Genomic DNA, 15,906 nt, shown 5'->3' on the forward strand with positions numbered 1-15,906 from the left:
CAGTATGGAAAATGTATGCACTCACTCACTGTAAGTCGCTCTGGATAAGAGTGTCTTCTAAATGACTAAAATGTAAGTGTATTGCTCTCTGATACCGCTCTGAAATATACTGTTAAAGGGTCTGCAGACATTGTCCTGTTTTTACTCAGATACAGTTATTTACAGTTTGTAAATTACGTTAATTAAATTACAGAGGTAATCTTTTAAGGAGATACACAATCAATCTCCACCATCAAGCACGATTTTTCTCCAATAGCAGTCTTGTTGTGTCGTCCCAATGTAAACAAGCCTATAAGAGATGTATTATATTATGAACATGATGATGTTGGTGAAGATATGATGCCATAATAACATGGATGATATGATGCAATATGATGAGCGACTAATCAAGGTTTGTTCATAGAGTATATGTATATATTATTGCTTAGAGTTTGTTCATGTGAGCTCTGCTGTAAATAGCTGTATTACTATTATCGTACAGATAAATGTAATAAATTATATTCTACTCATGTTGTTGCTAGTCTATTTCAAGTTTGCTGTACTGCAGGGTTGGGGCCAATTCGAATTGAAGTCAGTCAATTCTGGAAGTAAAGATATTTTCCAATTGAATAATACTGTAGAAAAAAGTGCTATTTTCAATGACGGCTTAATCAGCTGAGAAGGAGAAGCTATTTCAAAAGTCTTCCCGTTTTGGGATTTTAAATTCAAATCACTTCCTGAATTGACTGACTTCAATTCAAATTGACCCCAACCCTGATGTACTGTACTGGTCAAACAATAGACAGAAATTGATTAATTGACTAATTTGTTTTCAAAACTGTTTAAATACATTTGCTCTCTACATTGATCTTTGGCTCTTCTCTCTCCGCTTCTTTAACCCCTCTAGTGGTGAAGCAGTGTGGCTGCTCCCCATGCTTGTCTGCCAACACCCAACACCCAACACCCAACACCCAACACCCAACACCTAACACCCAACACCCAACACCCAACACCCAACACCTAACACCTAACACCTAACACCTAACACCTAACACCTAACACCTAACACCTAACTGTCTGCTGCAGTAACGTGAGAGGCCAAACAAATGCTGCTGATGTGAAACCGAACACACACACACACACACAGGGTAAGTCATGGTTAGGTCACTATGACCGTGCGCTTGTGCGTGCCCCCCATTGATAACTGTCCCGTCGATAAACATACACAAACTGTCCCACACACCATTCTGTGTTATTGTCATACTGTATGCATACCAACCTAGTAGAATATTTAAAATGAGAAGCCCTTCAAATACGAATTGATTTATTTTATATTTAAAACATAAGTATGTTTGTTTTCATTCAGTATACTGTGTATGTGTCTGTGCACCTGTGTAACTGAGTACCTGTGAGTGTGAATGACTTGGAGGTACAGTATTCATTACCCTCTGTTGTTAAACTCTGACCCTGGCTCACAATATTCCATATGCATATTTCATGATCTCCGATGACAAGAGCACACATATATGTTACAGCCCAACTTTGTCCTGTCCTGATCGCACCTACCTACCCCCCTTCAGAGGAGAAGAGAAAGAACAAGGAGAGGTAAAATAGTGGAACTCATGAGAGGAGAAAGAGAGGGATGATGGGGGAGGGGGGGAGATAATGAAAAGATTAGGAAAGGAACTAGGTTGGGTACGGAAGGAGGAGTGCAGGTAGAAGAAGAGTTAAAAGAGGAGTCATCTGGTGAAAATAAACTGAAAAAGACCAAGGCTTGGATTGAAGATGCATTTGACAGAATTGTTGCCACTTTCGCAAGGATGTTTTTATTGTGACATTGGAATTCCAACTTTGAGTGAAGGAATAATAGATTCAGTTGAATAATCCCTGATGAAGTAGACACACAGCTCTCTATGGCTTACATTCAGGTAAGATCAATTTAGTATCTATCTACACTTGTTTTCTTAACAAAATGTCCTTGCCTAATCTACAATGGGTGGTATTCGATTGATTTCCCAGCAAGCTTCTCATTTTTATTCAAATTCCTTATAGCTCTATTTTAGCAATTATTACTTTTATTATTTTTTCTCTAACTCTCATGCACACAATTCTGTTGATTCAGAATCGACAGCACAAAACTTGTGGAGGACTTAATGTGTATACAGATATGTTAATAAATCCTGTGTGTGCTTGTTTGTTAGAACAGAGATTGTATGAAGATGTAAACATTCACACTTAAAACACATTGTACAGGTTCTTAAAAGCTTTTCTATATCTCTGCTAAAGGGCACCTGTGGTCCCTCGGGTACCAGTTAATCTGGGATAGGCCCAGAGCTCCCCTCTCTGGTCTGCTCTCCTGCCCAGCCTCAGACCCTCTCTGCTGGATCCCACCCAGGGCAGACTCCCCGTGGTCAGATCCATCCTCCACCACCTATCACACGCCTCCAACCCCTACAGCATCGGTCTACTATCACTCCCCTCGCTCAAACACTCCTCACACCACCCCCCCAGAACCTTCTATACCCAGACCTCACAAGTATAGATATGAAGGCCTCCATTTTCCTTCCACGTGCACAACGTCCACGCAATGAACCCCTCACCCCATCCCTCAGAACCTGCCCCTCGGTTTCCCTCCAAGTTGCCACTGGGGGTGTACCAGTGGGGGTATTCCAGTTATCATCCTCTACACTCTTTGCACTCATGGGAATTCCTACTTACCACTTGGGAATGGGCATACCACCACCACCACCCATTGCCCATCAGACAGACTCAACCCCAACAACTCTCCCCTCTGAGGTGAATCTAAAGGCCCAACAGCCCCGAACAGAAGCACGATTTGATCCCCTTACGTCCTCGTCTGAGTTACCCATGGAGGCCCAACCCCCAAAGGCAGTCCCCTCGCCCCCCCAACCCCCTGACATGGCCTGCTCAGAGGGCCCAAATTCAGAGACCTCCTTGCCCCTCCCTCCCTGTGATGGCCCTTTGGAGGTTCCACAGAGGAAGACATCTGAAGTGGATGAAGGATCTGTTGGGTTAACACTCCCCAAAGACTGCCCTGATGAAGAGCCAGGTAGGCTACTGTACAATATTGGAGAGAGAGACTTGAATACAGGGGTGTATTCATTACGGAAATGGTTTACTGTTTAAGAACCAAACGGAAGCAAACCGAGCAAAACAAGAGTTTCTATTGGACAAATTCAGGTAGGTCCCTCCCCGTTTTGTTCCGTTTGCTTCCATTTAATAAACATTTTGCAATGTTTTGCAACAGAATTGGAGTAATGAATATGCCCCAAGTCTTACTGGGCTTTTGGTTGATTAGATTGTGTTCATGTCAAGTTGTGATTTATCTATGCTTTGCTTCCATAGGCACTACCATTCCTGTAGTTTTTTCACTCAGTGACACTAATGCTAGCTGTAGCAGTGGCTCTAGTTAAGAAAACAACCCAAATGGAGGGCTGCTGACTGTGCTGGCACCTAAACAACTTTCACTGTAACTAGAATAATATATCTTTTTTTTATGTAGGTGAATGTACCCTTTAAGTGTCTGTCCTTGAGCACCACAGTCCTCCTGGCTGTACCATTAACCTTTCCGTGGTTGTATAATACACATTGTTGATTGCATAAATGTTCAAACCTATTCCTGGGCAGACATGTCAACCACACAGGGCCAGATATTATACGTCTCGAAACTTGATAATGTACATTTCTATGAAGGTTATACACGTACTTGTTAAAAGCACTTGAATGTTCAAGGTATCTGTAGAACGCAGCAGTTTATTCAAAACAATGGATATTTTATTCTGTTCCCCTCTTACTGTAGATCTTGAGCCCCCGCGGTGCACGTGCCCCTCACGTCTCACACTGCTGGCGACCTTCATCGCCGTCTTCATCATTCTTTTCATCTGCTTCGCCATTTTAGGTAACCTCACTGACAGTAGCGTGCTTAGCATTGTAGACCCGGGCTGTGTCTGAAAACGTTCCTAGCCTTTTTCACTCAACTCCTCTCAAAGCTCATTGGGGGAGGAGGTCCCTTGCATCCTCTCCTCCAATACGCTTTGAGGAAGCAAAGACAGAGGAAGCAAAGATTGTATGGCTAGTAACATTTTCAGACACAGCCCTGGTTACAATGTCATATCTTATTACATTTACAGTCATTTAGCAGACACTCTTATCCAGAGTGACTTACAGGTGCAATTAAGGTTACAGATTTTACAGGCACCATGAGGGCACATTGACATATTTTTCACCTAGTCAGCTCAGGGATTCAAATCAGCAACCTTTCAGTTACTGGTCCAGCGCTCTAAAACGCTATGCTACCTGCTGCCCAAGAAAAGACAAGACAAGATGCATTTGACAGTAAAAACAAAAATGCAAGCGTTCAACATTTTACCTCCTCGCTCACTCTCCTTTGATTCTTGTTTGTCTCCTCCTCAGTCAAGTTCCTGTGTTTCCCGTCCAACCTGACAGATATTGTGCAGCCATGTGGCATTAAAGGGAACTGCAGTGTCCCAATGCTAGTTCTGCTGCCCAAGCAACCCATCAACCAGACAGGAAACGTCAGTGTAGGTAATGCCATCCGATCCACTGATACATCAGAATTGTATAGGTCTTCTTGGTACATTCAAATGCACAAGCAATCTGTAGACAACTGACCAAATGACTGGCTACCACACAATGACAAGTAACTGATCCCACAAGTCATTATTGTACAAACTGAATAATGTCTTGCATAACCGAATAACGTGTTTAGGTAATGTCTGTGTTGACAGTGCATTTGTTGAAGCACCCCTCCCCCATCCCACTCTCCCTCAGGTTGCCCAGGTCCAGTTGGTACTGGTCGGAAGGCTTGGAGGATTGTCGGGGGGATGTTGGCAGAGGACAAGTGGGGCTGGCAGAGCAGTTTACACTGGAGAGGGAAACATGTGTGCGGGGGAGCCATCATCACCCCACGATGGATCATTACTGCAGCCCACTGCTTCATCCAGTAAGGGGCGGAGGGAGAGAGGGGGGAGGAGGGGCAAGGAGAGCGAGAGAATAAATGCTTTATTTTTTTTTACGGTATCCATATTCGGACAGCCTCAACAACTCCTTGTGACTCTGAGGCTGTCCTAATATGGAAACTGTAGTTATTACATTAGATAATATGTGCCTTCTATTTCCCTTCATTCTCCATACCCCAGGTACAACATGTTGCAGGAGTCAGAGTGGCAGGTGGTTGTGGACACGCTCAGTTTGACGGACACATCAGCGGGCCAACGCTACAGAGCACTACAGATCCTCTATCACCCAAGCTTCTCCATAAACAACAATGACTATGACCTGGGGCTATTGCGCACCGTGGCTGACATAAACATGGGAGGTGAGAGGAAGGAATGATGTTCAGGGGAGGTTATATGGCTATATGTATGGTTGCTCCTATTCTGATTTCACCTGTTCCTGTTTCGCATTTGTCATGTTCATGGTTTCTCTCAGGCATGAAATCTAACTGACAACTTAACACTATATCAACACAAAAAGTATCTCAGTTGGTAGAGCATGGTGTTTGCAACGCCAGGATGGCAGGTTAGATTTTTTATATTAAAAGTAGAATGTGAAAATACTACCTCACAGGACCGCATTTGATTTAACCAGTGATTCATTGGAGCTTATCGTCAGTCAGTATAGTCAATGCGCTGCACGAAACAGAAGAAAACTGTCAGAAACTGAGTGGAATGGGGAGGTACTATTTGAACTTGTCTAATAAGAAACTCTTGTTTTCGTTTTTCATTGCAGGTGATGTCCTAATGAACATGACCCTGGTGTTGTGTTATGTGTTGTTTTAGGTAGGGTTCGACCAGTGTGTATGCCGAGTCCTAGAGAGTCCTTCCTTCCTGGTGCCCCCTGTTGGGTCACTGGCTGGGGCGACACTAAAGAGTATTCCCACACCACTTTCTTATGATTTTCTCTTCAACTGATTGGATGATCACTCTAATTTATTCCGCCTTACTAGTCTTTATCCTCTCCACTTTTCCCATAATCACATCAAACTGCCTGACATTTGTTGCAGAATGAAGACAATGTTCCCTTCCATCCCATAATCTCATTCAATAACCTGACAATTGTCTCTTCATTCTCTTCACATTATAACACTCCTTCTATTTGTATAATCTCTCCTTCTCTCCTTCATCTCTCTCTATACCACTCCTATCTTCATCTGTCTTTACCCATCCTTTCTCTACTCCGCCTCTGTCTGTCGGTCTGTCTCTCTCTTTCGCCGTCTTTCTCTCTCTCAGGCTCTGTATCGTCTGAGCTGCGACAGGCTCAAGTCCAGGTGATAGCCCAGTCCACGTGTTCCCGCCCAAATGTCTACGGCTCCTACCTCACTCCCAGGATGCTTTGCGCTGGCACCATGGAGGGAGGGGTGGACTCATGCCAGGTACACACACACACGCACACCAAGAACTGCAAAACAAAATACTCCAAATACTGAGGAATCTGTTTATTCCAATGGAAAAGAAAGGACTCTCTGTTACTCCAGATGTTAACGGCTATACTTAGCTGGCCTATGCTCTCCACATATCAAAATGGTTCCCTGTCGAGTAAGTAGGTCTACTTAGCTTGCACCAAATAGGCCTATACCGTATATGGAATTACACACATCTTTCAAGAAAACTAACATCAACAGTGCATGCAGTGCACCAATATGCATAGACAAAATATAATATTGATTGATTGATTGATTCATGCATGTACACTGAGTGTACAAAACATTAGGAACACCTGCTCTTGCCATGACATAGACTGACCAGGTGAATCCAGATGAAAGCTATGATCCTGTATTGATGTCACTTGTTAAATCGACTTCAATCAGTGTATATGAAGGGGAGGAGACAGGTTAAAGAAGGATTTTTAAGCCTTGAGACAATTGAGACATTGATTGTGTATGTGTGACATTCAGAGGGTGAATGGGCAAGACAAAAGATTGAATTGCCTTTGAACAGGGTATGGTAGTAGGTGCCAGGCACACCGGTTTGAGTGTGAAGAACTGCACCGCTGCTGGGTTTTTCACACTCAACAGTTTCCCCTGTGTATCAAGAATGGTCCACCACCCAAAGGACATCCAGCCAACTTGACACAACTGTGGGAAGCATTGAAGTCAACATGGGCCAGCATCCCTGTGGAACGATTTCGACACCTTGTAGAGTCCATGCCCCGACGAATTGAGGCTGTTCTGAGGGCAAAGGCAGGGGGTGTATGCATGCATGCATTAATTCATATGTGGTCTTCTCTGGTTGTAAGGGAGACAGTGGAGGCCCGCTGGTGTGTGAGACAGGGGAGGGGGACTGGAGGCTGGCTGGGATAGTGAGCTGGGGAGATGGCTGTGGTCGGCCCAACAAACCAGGAGTCTACACCAGGGTCGCCCAGCTGCTCCCCTGGATCTACAAATACGTAGATGTACATACAGTGAGGGAAAAAAATATTTGATCCCCTGCTGATTTTGTAAGTTTGCCCACTGACAAAGACATGATCAGTCTATAATTTTAATGGTAGGTTTATTTGAACAGTAAAAGACAGAATAACAACAACAAAAATTCAGAAAATGTTATTAATTAATTTGCATTTTAATGAGGGAAATAAGTATTTGACCCCTCTACAAAACATGACTTAGTACTTGGTGGCAAAACCCTTGTTGGCAATCACAGAGGTCAGACGTTTTTTGTAGTTGGCCACCAGGTTTGCACACATCTCAGGAGGGATTTTGTTCCACTCCTCTTTGCAGATCTTCTCCAAGTCATTAAGGTTTCGAGGCTGACGTTTGGCAACTCAAACCTTCAGCTCCCTCCACAGATTTTCTATGGGATTAAGGTCTGGAGACTGGCTAAGCCACTCCAGGACCTTAATGTGCTTCTTCTTGAGCCACTCCTTTGTTGCCTTGGCCGTGTGTTTGGGGTCATTGTAATGCTGGAATACCCATCCACGACCCATTTTCAATGCCCTGGCTGAGGGAAGGAGGTTCTCACACAAGATTTGACGGTACATGGCCCAGTCCATCGTCCCTTTGATGCGGTGAAGTTGTCCTGTCCCCTTAGCAGAAAAACACCCCCAAAGCATAATGTTTCCACCTCCATGTTTGACGGTGGGGATGGTGTTCTTGGGGTCATAGGCAGCATTCCTCCTCCACCAAACACGGCGAGTTGAGTTGATGCCAAAGAGCTCGATTTTGGTCTCATCTGACCACAACACTTTCACCCAGTTCTCCTCTGAATCATTCAGATGTTCATTGGCAAACTTCAGACGGCCCTGTATATGTGCTTTCTTGAGCAGGGGGACCTTGCGGGCGCTGCAGGATTTCAGTCCTTCACGGCGTAGTGTGTTACCAATTGTTTTCTTGGTGACTATGGTCCCAGCTGCCTTGAGATCATTGACAAGATCCTCCCGTGTAGTTCTGGGCTGATTCTTCCATTTGTGAATAATCGCACCAACTGTTGTCACCTTCTCACCAAGCTGCTTGGCAATGGTCTTGTAGCCCATTCCATTCTTGTGTAGGACTACAATCTTATCCCTGACATCCTTGGAGAGCTCTTTGGTCATGGCCATAGTGGAGAGTTTGGAATCTGATCGATTGATTGCTTCTGTGGACAGGTGTCTTTTATACAGGTAACAAGCTGAGATTAGGAGCACTCCCTTTAAGAGTGTGCTCCTAATCTCAGCTCGTTACCTGTATAAAAGACACCTGGGAGCCAGAAATCTTTCTGATTGAGAGGGGGTCAAATACTTATTTCCCTCATTAAAATGTAAATCAATTTATAACATTTTTGACATGTGTTTTTCTGGATTTTTTGTTGTTATTCTGTCTCTCACTGTTCAAATAAACCTACCATTAAAATTATAGACTGATAATTTCTTTGTCAGTGGGCAAACGTACAAAATCAGCAGGGGATCAAATACTTTTTTCCCTCACTGTAGCTACAGTAGATGTACCAATCACACAGAACTGGGTCAGTGTTTCTCTGAATGTGCAAATGCACCACTCCATGTCATGATTTTGACTCTTTTACAGATGGACACATTTGAAGAATCTGGAACCCCAACAACAGTTAATTATACCTCTGACAGCTAGATTTTATTAGCAGCAATATGACTACTTACATTTCTGCTAAATATTAAAGTATTATGCATTTTTGCTTGGCATTCAATTTTTGTATTACATTTCATTTTCCTGACAATAATTTTATTGAAAGCACATTCTCATTCAAACCATTATATATGGTTAATTATCCATACTAATGCATGGATTGTTGGATTCAACTGGGACTGGATTTGTTTCCTATCTGGAGTTGCTGACAATAGTCACGTAGGGCAAAAAGCAGTGCCAAGTATCTTGTTATATAATCACACCTATGTGCATGGTCATGGTGACACACCTAACTCTGACTAACCCTGACCCTCTATTTCTGTGTATGTGTGCGTGGACGTGTTTAACTATACTTGTGGGGACCAGAAGTCCCCACAAGAATAGTAAATGAACAAAAATTTGACCAACTGGGGACATTTTGTTGGTCCCCACAAGGGGTTTATGCTATTTCTAGGGGATTTAGGGTTAAGGTTAGAACTAGTGTTAGGGTTAGAATTAGGTTTAGGAGCTAGGGTTTGTTTTAGGGTTAGGGTTAGGAGCTAGGTTTAGGGTTAGGGTTAAGGTTAGGTTTTTGGGTTAAGGTTAGGGAAAATAGGATTTTGAATGGGACTGAATTAAATATCCCCACAAGGTTAGCTGCGCAAGACTGTGTTCATGTATCGGTGCGTGCGTTGAAGTGTTGACAGCTTGCACATGTCCACTGCTCTTGTGTTTAGTGCTTGGAGGATCGCCAGGAGTAGTCTCCCTTATCAGATTTTTTGAACTTCCTGGATACACTAGACTACATGCACAATTTATTGCACATTAAGTAATATAGCTACAACATTTGTGGCTACCATGCTAATGAGGTGTAGGCTATAGCTAAATATACTGCAACGGACTGCTACAACGGATTGGGACACAACAAACTCGTCTGCTCAGTTTTGGGATTTTTACCCCTGCCCGTCACCCAGTAGGAAGCCGAAAGCATAGTGTCAGTTAAATAACTGGAGAAAAAATGTGTTCAGTTGTAAACCGACTGAAACCTGCTCTGGCCTACACGCTGTGCCTCCAAACAACCCGGCACTCGCGTAAAGTTCCAGCCCACATCGGCCCGGGTGTACGCACCAGCAAGCAGCCTTTGGAATCGGTCATCATACGACCTTACTGCTCCAGGATGGAGTTGGGAAAAGGACCTTTCTTCAGGCAGGTGAGTTAGCCACTGCAATAATTGATAATTTTTTTTGCTTTGGGCAAAAGTGGGCTCCGGACTTTTTGGAAGCACAGTGAAAATAGGAATAATCTTTTTTTCAGTGCATGTAAACAAGTATTTTGCAATTGGTCAACATGATAATTCATTAAAATGAGTATTTGTTCACAAAATTAGGGGGAACGTATTTTCCAGGCGTCCTTAGTTGTTTCATTGTTTTCAAACCAAATTGTTTGCGCAACAATGTAGCAAGCTAGCGGAGCTGTAGCAGAAGAGGGGGCGTGTTAAAACCGCCACTCGCACAGAGGGCAATGTTTACACACTTTCTGACAAAAAATCACCTAGATTTGTGATAACTCAAATCTCAACAAACTATAATAAACTAAACTAAACTAGATAACTAGGTGAAACCAAGAAAAACATCGTGTAACTAGTTACATTTTAATAACACAAGCACGCCATCTTCATGCTTGGGTGACACTTGATATTCTGGATTTCCCCAGATTGTCTATGCGATTGAAATGTGGGTCAAAAGGGAAATAAAAGTAATATCTGAGTTTTTTCGGGGTCGAATGACACTGTCTACCGCTGTTTTAGCTAACTTAGCTAGCTACCGGTGTCGCCCCCGCCTGCAGTGTACCAGAGTCCAAGCTAACTACGGTAGCTAGTGCACAGTGTCTTTAACTCCCGCTTGCCGAACACCTGCCCTCGCCGTCGTTAGCAGAACTGCGGGAAAACAGTGCCCGACAGGCGGGGGCGAAGTACACGGTCTACCGTTGTCCTAGCTAGCTACCGTTCCATTGTTGCCCCCGCCTCTTCTTCTGTGGGATTTTATAGACGATTGGCATCCAGCGTTATGGTGCATTACTGCCACCTACTGTACTGGAGCACCTCCGCCTCTCGCCTGTGAAAGGGAGTCCTAGCTTAAAAATTGACCAATAGAAAAGTATAAAGGGAGGTAACTGCAGATGCAGGAATGTCTCGAATTTCGGGCCGCAATTGCACCCTTCTCAAAGTATGAAAATCCACCTTGACTGTGACACTTTATCACTATAAAAGACTACACACCCATATATTATCATCCATAACTAATACACAGGCAGGATGTGTGTTATATAATAGCATACTGTACTTCCCCCTCACCTTTTATAACCTATGGTTACTAACTCACCTGTCCTTGCTTGTTCCAACCTATACAGCTGTTTGAGTCAGTGAGCAGCACCTACACCTATCTACTGGCTGATACAGAGAGCATGGAGGCGGTCCTCATTGATCCAGTACTGGAGACAGTGGACAGGGATCTGAAACTCATAGAGGAACTGGGTTTCAACCTGAAAGTGGCAGGTAACTTGGATGTCTCTAAAACATGGACACACACACAAGCATGCGCTCGCTAGCACGAGCATGTCCACCACACATAGACATGCACTGACTCACTCACCCACCCACTCACACACACACTAATCCTACATCCATTTTGGTCTACTTGTTTATTGTGTCTTTGTTTATTGTAAGATGACATACGACGCACACTGTGCCCTGTTTTTTCCCCCATTAGTGAACACTCACTGCCATGCAGACCACATCACAGGCACGGGACTGCTGAAGAACAGGCAGTTTGGGATGAAGAGTGCCATCTCCAAGCACAGTGGGGCCAGTGCAGACATCCTGCTATCAGAGGGAGACAAGATCAGCTTTGGCAAACATGTGAGGAATGCCCATGTGGCTCGGTTGGTAGAGCATGGCGCTTGCAACGCCAGGGTTGTGGGTTGGATTCCCACGGGTGACCAGTACAAAAATGTATGCACTCACTACTGTCATTCGCTCTGGATAAGAGCGTCTGCTAAATGACAAATGTAAAAATGTAAATGTGAAGACAGACCTACCTACAGCCAAATAGCTATAGAGAATATAGTCTGGGCCGACCCCAATTCGTGGTCACCCAACATCCCTGGTCCGGGAGAGTCATAGGTTTACAGGATTTTGTTTCAACTGAGTACGAGTGCTGGGCTGAAACAAAAGCCTACACATCATGTACTGTTGCTCTCCAGGACCAGGTTGTTGACCACTGCTCTAAATGCTGCTGCTGTATTCACCTTCTTCATCTCTCCTTTACACTCCCTTTCTCTCTTTACTTCCCCTCACTTGTTTTCTGTAATCCCTCTTCCTGCCTCTCTCGTCCCTCAGTATCTGACGGTGAGGGAGACTCCAGGACACACAGACGGCTGTGTGACGTTGGTGACCGGGGACCAGAGCATGGCTTTCACTGGGGACACACTGCTAATCAGGGGCTGTGGAAGGACAGACTTCCAGCAGGGTAACGTTAACCTTTTCCACACTACTAAGCTAAACCAAGCAGAGCCAAGCCCAAATGTACTGTAATGCACTGGCCTGGTTGGGCATCCACCAGGCTGAATCCATGCTGGACAGGACAATGTGAAAATAAAGTATCTAAGCCAACACAGTACTATAGTGTGACAGGCATATTCTCTCAGATTTTTGGCCTCTGTAGTGATATATCTAGCCATGGAGATATTATCAGGTTATATCACACACTTTCATCCCTATACACTAATGTTTCCCAATTCTTTGGTCAGGACTGATTTTAAACAATGCATGAAAAGTTTGTGGATCATTGCCTCACCTACACTTGTTGCATTGTTTTTGTAGTTATGCTTAGTGGACAAAAGGAGGCACTATTGTAGCCTGATCACAAACAGTCACTGTATCGTAGCCTGGGTTATGTTCAATAGGCCATGCAACAAATGTTTTGGAACGTAAAAACGTAAATGAGTGTTTCTTATCGGACAAGTCCAGGTAGTCCCTCCTTGTTTCAGTCTGTTTGTTTGTGGTCCAATGGAAACAACCCTGATCTGTTTGTTTCTACACTAACCAGGCTGCTCTAGGAGGCTCTATGAATCAGTCTACCAGAAGATCTTCACATTACCTCCTCAGTGCCTCGTCTTTCCTGCACATGACTACAAAGGTTGCCAAGACATCCTCTTTATGCAATAATGTGTTTGTATTCCACTGTATTGTGTATATCTTTGTATATCCCCTGACCCCTTTCCTTGCAAGCTTTCCTTTTTTAGATGTATGCTCTTGGGGATAGCCTCACCAACTATTTCGTACAAGCATACCCAGAAGGCTTGTATACTCTCACAATGCTATAACTATCCTTTCTATAGACTTTACGAAGTTAACTTGTCCAGTGTACTGTACCACCACTCTTCACCATTTGTCTACTTTCATTTTCAACTCGGGGTTCTCTTCTGAGTCATTCCTAAGCCAGATCAGACTGTGTGTTCTACAGTTGAGTGTAGTCATTGAATCATCATTGTGTTGTATTGCTAACAGGTCTGTTAACCTTGTGCTGCAGGTCAGACAGCCTCCACAGTGGGTGAGGAGAGGAGGTTTAACCCCCGCCTAACCAAGAGCTTGGAGGAGTTTGTGGACATCATGACCAACCTGAACCTCCCCAATCCTGCTAAGATAGGTATCTCAGACAGTCCACCCTCTGCAGCGATTCTATTACAATAGAAACTGTTGTTGTGTATGATATAATACTATTCTATTACAATAGGGCCTATTATTATCTAGATGATATGTAACTATTCTATTACAATAAAGTTATTATCAGTGGTCTTTCACCTCACTTAAACCTTATCACGGGAATGAGCATGACAAAGCTATCCGTGACGAGATTGCAATATGTTACATATACTGTACTCTTTCTAACTGTCCTTTGCGCATCGATTTGATTACTTGTTAGCTGTTCTTAACTCACTGATAGAAACAAGGTGTTGATTTGTTATTTCTCTCTCTGCCAGATATTGCCGTGCCTGCAAACCTGGTGTGTGGACTCCATGAGGTTTGAATGTCAAATCAATTTTAGGATTTCACTTTAAGCACTATTGGGAGGAAGAGGGAAATTATTTTCACCCAGCCACAACTTAATGTTTTAAATGCAATATTTTGTATCTAATAAGTAACCAAAACTAAAGCTTGTCAAAAATTAAGAACATACATTTCTCCATGTTTGCCTATGTAAAAAGCAGTGGTCATGATTTGGTGGGTGTACAGATACTGAAATTGTATAGTAAAAGATGCATTAAGATACATGATCATAAAACATTGCCATGTACATTGTAACCTTTATAATACAATCTCCTGGAAAAATTTGAACATTAATAAGATGACCTAGTTTTATATTAAATCAAGATTGTTCAAATGTAAATGTCTGAATTAACTCTTTCTTTGACTACACCTGTATAAATTGCAGAGTTGCAGTGTAACTCATAGAAAAGTGCTGTGATAGAAGGTTCCATTCATGGTTTAGTATTCATGAATGCTGGACTGACACAATTGAGCTCTTCCACATGGCCTTTCCAGCATCCCCTAGCCAAGGCAACACACACACACACACACACACACATACTGTACACACACACAGTACTCTGACTGTTGCCAGCCAGGGCCTTTTTGCATACCAGGAAAACCTAACTCCTCTATTTGCATTTGAAATCACTGTGGGCCAAGTTTCCATTGCGAGAGTCCAAAACTCATCATGGCTGTGCCTTTGTGTGCTTGTTTCTCTGTCTTCTATCTACCGCTTTATTTATCCGGTATCATCCTGTTATTTTCTCACCCTCTTTATTTAGTACCATATTGTAATGTCCTGAAAACATCAACATAATCGGCTTAGCCTTAGGATTCCTCTTAGATGTGTAGCTAGCATAGTAGCCTACTACATTTGTTTTTGTCCCACAGCCCATTGACTCTAGTCTCTACCTGGTAGACAGGTTTGGGGAGATAGGAGTGTCTGGCTCTGACTCAACCATGTCTCTTTCTCTCTGAAACTGCCTGATCATTTCATAATAATGGTGTACTGTGAGCTCATACTTCTCAGATACATCTCAAAGGTACTGTACCCTTCCTTCTGTATCTAAATATTTGAGTATAGTTACCTGAGCAGGTCATGCCTTTGATGCTGTGACAAAAGTGACAGCTTGGTTTTGACTGCATTGAAAGACACCCGACACACCATGTGTGAAATGACTGAACTTTTAGGTTTCTACTGTAACCTTCGGATGGAAATCGAGAAGATGCATTCAAAGTGAAAGAAGAAAGAAATAGAAGTCTGAAGAAAAGATTGCATTGTGTTGTTGTCACATACGAGTTCACACCACTTCATCTGCCAGCTGTCCCTGTCACCAGTAGAGACAAACAGAACATCCACATTAGGCAACTCTTCTCTCACCTACTTACTGACAGACACACCTGCATTCATTGTTTTGAAATGCACAGGGTGTAACCAGTGTTGCCATCACGCCTAAGGTATGTTTTAATTGTTTTATTTAAAACATATTTGTATTTTTAAAGCAAAAACATAGATAGACAAAAACAATAGGCAACTTAACATGTTGTTGTGGCACAGTGTTTTGCCTGTGAAAAAAGGCCCCATTCTTTGACATTGTTGTGCTTTTTTACAAGTCACCAGCTGTTCTTTCACCCAGTCTGTACCCTGCCCCTTCCATCTGCTCTCTCTTTTACCCCTTTCACTCTTTCTTTGCCCACTCACGCTCTGCTACCTAACCTGACTCCATGCATTCTCACTCACCCT

At 43.3% G+C, this 15,906-nt stretch overlaps 1 protein-coding gene across 1 annotated transcript; it reads left to right on the forward strand.

Annotated features, from left to right (window-relative positions):
- Window positions 1-9,725: 9,725 nt before the first annotated feature.
- LOC121558831 (persulfide dioxygenase ETHE1, mitochondrial) lies at window positions 9,726-14,520 on the forward strand. Its single transcript, XM_041872191.2, has 7 exons — window positions 9,726-10,283; window positions 11,483-11,627; window positions 11,842-11,990; window positions 12,471-12,600; window positions 13,180-13,269; window positions 13,663-13,779; window positions 14,114-14,520. The coding sequence occupies exons 1-7, from the start codon at window positions 10,092-10,094 to the stop codon at window positions 14,158-14,160; spliced, it is 870 nt and encodes a 289-aa protein (XP_041728125.2). The 5' UTR covers window positions 9,726-10,091; the 3' UTR covers window positions 14,161-14,520.
- The last annotated feature ends 1,386 nt before the right edge of the window (window positions 14,521-15,906 follow it).

This window comes from Coregonus clupeaformis, unplaced genomic scaffold (genome assembly GCF_020615455.1).
Source record: "Coregonus clupeaformis isolate EN_2021a unplaced genomic scaffold, ASM2061545v1 scaf0707, whole genome shotgun sequence".
In the NCBI taxonomy this organism is placed as follows: domain Eukaryota; kingdom Metazoa; phylum Chordata; class Actinopteri; order Salmoniformes; family Salmonidae; genus Coregonus; species Coregonus clupeaformis.